The 5,421-nt window shown below is 43.8% G+C and overlaps 1 protein-coding gene across 1 annotated transcript in view; it reads right to left on the bottom strand.

The window, feature by feature from the left end:
- LOC115117815 (glutamate receptor ionotropic, NMDA 2A-like) overlaps positions 1 to 2,571 on the bottom strand; it is a gene marked incomplete at its 5' end in the record, with an annotated part of 54,901 nt that extends 52,330 nt beyond the window's left edge. The window contains 1 exon segment of the mRNA XM_065016305.1: positions 2,369 to 2,571. Within this exon segment, the coding sequence (XP_064872377.1) occupies positions 2,369 to 2,571 (203 nt within the window).
- Between the last annotated feature and the right edge of the window lie 2,850 nt (positions 2,572 to 5,421).

Genomic DNA, 5,421 nt, shown 5'->3' with positions numbered 1-5,421 from the left:
ATCTCTTCTCCTTCCCTCTGTTCTGGATTCTGTATCCTTCCATCTCTTCTCCTTCCCTCTGTTCTGGATTCTGTATCCTTCCATCTCCTTTCCCTCTGTTCTGGATTCTGTATCCTCTTCTCCTTCCCTCTGTTCTGGATTCTGTATCCTTCCATCTCTTCCCTCTGTTCTGATTCTGTATCCTTCTCTTCTCCTTCCCTCTGTTCTGGATTCTGTATCCTTCCCTCTGTTCTGGATTCTGTATCCTTCCCTCTGTTCTGGATTCTGTATCCTTCCATCTCCTTCCCTCTGTTCTGGATTCTGTATCCTTCCACCTCTTCTCCTTTCCTCTGTTCTGGATTCTGTATCCTTCCATCTCTACTCCTTCTCTCTGTTCTGGATTCTGTATCCTTCCATCTCTTCTCCTTCCCTCTGTTCTGGAGTCTGTATCCTTCCATCTCTTCTCCTTCCCTCTGTTCTGGATTCTGTATCCTTCCCTCTGTTCTGGAATCTGTATCCTTCCATCTCTTCTCCTTCCCTCTGTTCTGGATTCTGTATCCTTCCATCTCTTCTCCTTCCCTCTGTTCTGGATTCTGTATCCTTCCATCTGTTCTGGATTCTGTATCCTTCCATCTCTTCTCCTTCCCTCTGTTCTGGATTCTGTATCCTTCCATCGGTTCTGGATTCTGTATCCTTCCATCTGTTCTGGATTCTGTATCCTTCCATCTCTTCTCCTCCCTCTGTTCTGGATTCTGTATCCTTCCATCTCTTCTCCTTCCCTCTGTTCTGGATTCTGTATCCTTCCATCTCTTCTCCTTCCCTCTGTTCTGGATTCTGTAACCTTCTCTCTGTTCTGGATTCTGTATCCTTCCACCTCTTCTCCTTCCCTCTGTTCTGGATTCTGTATCCTTCCACCTCTGTTCTGTCCTCTGTTCTGGATTCTGTATCCTTCCATCTCTTCTCCTTCCCTCTGTTCTGGATTCTGTATCCTTCCCTCTGTTCTGGATTCTGTATCCTTCCATCTCTTCTCCTTCCCTCTGTTCTGGATTCTGTATCCTTCCATCTCTTCTCCTTCCCTCTGTTCTGGAATCTCTATCCTTCCCTCTGTTCTGGATTCTGTATCCTTCCACCTCTTCTCCTTCCCTCTGTTCTGGATTCTGTATCCTTCCACCTCTTCTCCTTCCCTCTGTTCTGGATTCTGTATTCTTCCACCTCTGTTCTGTCCTCTGTTCTGGATTCTGTATCCTTCCATCTCTTCTCCTTCCCTCTGTTCTGGATTCTGTATCCTTCCATCTCTTCTCTTTCCCTCTGTTCTGGATTCTGTATCCTTCCATCTCTTCTCCTTCCCTCTGTTCTAGATTCTGTATCCTTCCATCTCTTCTCCTTCTGTCTGTTCTGGATTCTGTATCCTTCCATCTCTTCTCCTTCCCTCTGTTCTGGATTCTGTATCCTTCCATCTCTTCTCCTCTCTGTTCTGGATTCTGTATCCTGTGTCTCTCTGTGTGTCTCTCTCTCTCTTCCTCCATCCCTCTCTCTCTGTCTCTCTCTCTCTGTCTCTCTCATCTCTCTCATCTCTCACTCTGTCTCTATGTCTCTATTCAGTCTCTATCTCTCTCTGCTCACTGGTCAGGAATGGATCACTGCCTCTGCATGCATGATTAATCCCTACTCTCTCTCCATCCCACGTTCTCTCTATTACTATCTGAGTGAGTGAGAGAGAGAGAGAGAGAGAGAGAGAGAGAGAGAGAGAGAGAGGACAGAGAGAGAGAGAGAGAGAGAGAGAGAGAGAGAGAGAGAGAGAGAGGACAGATATATATATATATATATATATAGAGAGAGAGAGAGAGAGAGAGAGAGAGAGAGAGAAAGAGAACAGAGAGAGAGACAGATAGAGAGAGAGAGGCCTATAGGTGTAGCAGTATTTGGAGACCATAGCTCGAGGGGGGTCAAAGTGCTGACAGTGAGCAAAGAGGCTGCTGAACTCATCTAAAACCACAGTAAATGGTCTTTAGGAGGCCAAGCCTTAGATAAACATTACTCAATATATCTCTAGATTAGGAAGAGAAGGAGACAGAGAGTGACACATGGAGGAGGGAGAAAGAGAAGAGGATAGGGAGAGAAAGAGATAGAGAAAATCGTAGAAAAAAGCAGAGAGAGAGAGAGGGTGAGAGGAGAGGAGAGGAGGGAGATGAGATGAGAGGAGAGGAGAGGAGAGGAGAGGAGATGAGATGAGAGGAGAGGAGAGGAGAGGAGAGGAGAGGGAGAGGAGAGGAGGAGGGAGAGGAGAGGAGAGGAGAGGGGTATATACTCAGTCTTTCATGTGTTTTCTACAGGTAGAAAGGAAGGAAAGGAAGGATAGAGAGAAGGTGTGATAGAAGGATAGACTCACTCCTTGATGTGCTTCCTACAGGGAACAGAATTCCTCATACAGGTTCCAGTGAGCCTCTCCACGTCTTCGACGATGACGAAGGGTTTCTCCTCCAGAGTCACGATGGACAGATGGTTGTCATCCGTCTCCGCGTCGCCGAACGAGTTGAAGCGCGGCCACACGTGGTACTTCAACGTCAGGCTACGGTTGTCCAAACGACCCATCTGGAGACGCACAGGGACCGAGGATTACACAGCTGAACACACACACACACACACGGAGCCCTGCAGAAAATATCCATACCCCTTGAATTATTCAACATTGTGTTGTGTTATAGTCTGCATTCAAACTGGATTAAATATAATTTGTTTTCTCTCACCCATCTACTCACCATCACCTCATAACGAAAAAGTGAAAACATGTTTTTATAAAAAATTTTTACAAATGTATTGACAGTTTAATACAATAATATCTAATTTACAGTTCTAGAATCCCCAGAAACTGTCCTTTACTGTCCTGATCCTGCAACAGTTCTAGAATCCCCAGAAACTATCCTGTACTGTCCTGATCCTAAGACAGTTCTAGAATCCCCAGAAACTATCCTGTACTGTTCTGATCCTGCGACAGTTCTAGAACCCTGTAAACTGTCCTGTACTGTCCTGATCCTGCAACAGTTCTAGAATCCCCAGAAACTATCCTGTACTGTTCTGATCCTGCGACAGTTCTAGAACCCTGTAAACTGTCCTGTACTGTCCTGATCCTGCAACAGTTCTAGAACACCCCGGAAACTGTCCTGTACTGTCCTGATCCTGCAACAGTTCTAGAACCCCAGAAACTGTCCTGTACTGTCCTGATCCTGCAACAGTTCTAGAACCCCGGAAACTGTCCTGTACTGTCCTGATCCTGCAACAGTTCTAGAACCCCCGGAAACTTTCCTGTCACTTTTCCAATAAAAATACCTCCCGTCCCGTTACATGCTCATGTGTTTTCTGCGTTCAGAAACGGGTTGGCTTTTGCATTTGTTTAGGAAGTATTTTAAAATCAATTTAAAGAATGGAATGTAAAACGACTGTGATATGTGGTTGCCTTACCTATCTTAGTTAGATGCACTGACTGAAGGTCTAAATGGCTTGATGAGAGAGCACTGGGAAGGACCTATCAAAATGGCTTGATAAGAGAGCATTGGAAAGGACCTATCTAAATGGCTTGATGAGAGAGCACTGGGAAGGACCTATCTAAATGGCTTGATGAGAGAGCATTGGGAAGGACTTATCTCAATGGCTTGATAAGAGAGCATTGGGAAGGACCTATCTAAATGGCATGATAAGAGAGCACTGGGAAGGACCTATCTAAATGGCTTGATAAGAGAGCATTGGGAAGGACCTATCTCAATGGCTTGATAAGAGAGCATTGGGAAGGACCTATCTAAATGGCATGATAAGAGAGCACTGGGAAGGACCTATCTAAATGGCTTGATGAGAGAGCATTGGGAATGACCTATCTAAATGGCTTGATAAGAGAGCACTGGGAAGGACCTATCTAAATTGCTTGATAAGAGAGCATTGGGAAGGACATATCTAAATGGCTTGATAAGAGAGCATTGGGAAGGACCTATCTAAATGGCTTGATGAGAGAGCACTGGGAAGGACCTATCTAAATGGCTTGATGAGAGAGCATTGGGAAGGACCTATCTAAATGGCTTGATGAGAGAGCATTGGGAAGGACCTATCTAAATGGCTTGATAAGAGAGCATTGGGAAGGACCTATCTAAATGGCTTGATAAGAGAGCACTGGGAAGGACCTATCTAAATGGCTTGATAAGAGAGCATTGGGAAGGACCTATCTAAATGGCTTGATAAGAGAGCACTGGGAAGGACCTATCTAAATGGCTTGATAAGAGAGCACTGGGAAGGACCTATCTAAATGGCTTGATAGAGAGCATTGGGAAGGACCTATCTAAATGGCTTGATAAGAGAGCATTGGGAAGGACCTATCTAAATGGCTTGATGAATGGCCTGTTTCCATGTGAACCTCTACAACACACCATTCTGTTATCTAGATAGACCTGTTTCCATGGCAACAACACACTGTTCTAATATCTAGATAGACCTGTTTCCATGTCAACAACACACCATTCTATTATCTAGATAGACCTGTTTCCATGTCAACAACACACCGTTCTATTATCTAGATAGACCTGTTTCCATGTCAACAACACACCATTCTATTATCTAGATAGACCTGTTTCCATGTCAACAACACACCGTTCTATTATCTAGATAGACCTGTTTCCATGTCAACAACACAACATTCTATTATCTAGATAGACCTGTTTCCATGTCAACAACACACCATTCTATTATCTAGATAGACCTGTTTCCATGTCAACAACACACCATTCTATTATCTAGATAGAAGGACATCAACCACCCGAACCACTGCCTGTTCACCCCGCTATCATCCAGAAGGCGAGGTCAGTACAGGTGCATCAAAGCTGGGACCGAGAGACTGAAAAACAGCTTCTATCTCAAGGCCATCAGACTGTTAAACAGCCACCACTAACATTGAGTGGCTGCTGCCAACACACTGACTCAACTCCAGCCACTTTAATAATGGGAATTGATGGGAAATGATGTAAATATATCACTAGCCACTTTAAACAATGCTACCTAATATAATGTTACTTACCCTACATTATTCATGTCATATGTATACGTATATACTGTACTCTACATCATCGACTGCATCCTTATGTAATACATGTATCACTAGCCACTTTAACTATGCCACTTTTTTTACTTTGTCTACATACTCATCTCACATGTATATACTGTACTCAATACCATCTACTGTATGCTGCTCTGTACCATCACTCATTCATATATCCTTATGTACATATTCCTTATCCCCTTACACTGTGTATAAGACAGTAGTTTTGGAATTGTTAGTTAGATTACTTGTTGGTTATCACTGCATTGTCGGAACTAGAAGCACAAGCATTTCGCTACACTCGCATTAACATCTGCTAACCATGTGTATGTGACAAATAAAATTTGATTTGATTTAGATAGACC

This window comes from Oncorhynchus nerka, unplaced genomic scaffold (genome assembly GCF_034236695.1).
Source record: "Oncorhynchus nerka isolate Pitt River unplaced genomic scaffold, Oner_Uvic_2.0 unplaced_scaffold_1044, whole genome shotgun sequence".
In the NCBI taxonomy this organism is placed as follows: domain Eukaryota; kingdom Metazoa; phylum Chordata; class Actinopteri; order Salmoniformes; family Salmonidae; genus Oncorhynchus; species Oncorhynchus nerka.
The sequence above is the reverse complement of the archived record's forward strand: the minus strand, read 5'-3'. Positions and strand labels throughout refer to the sequence as shown.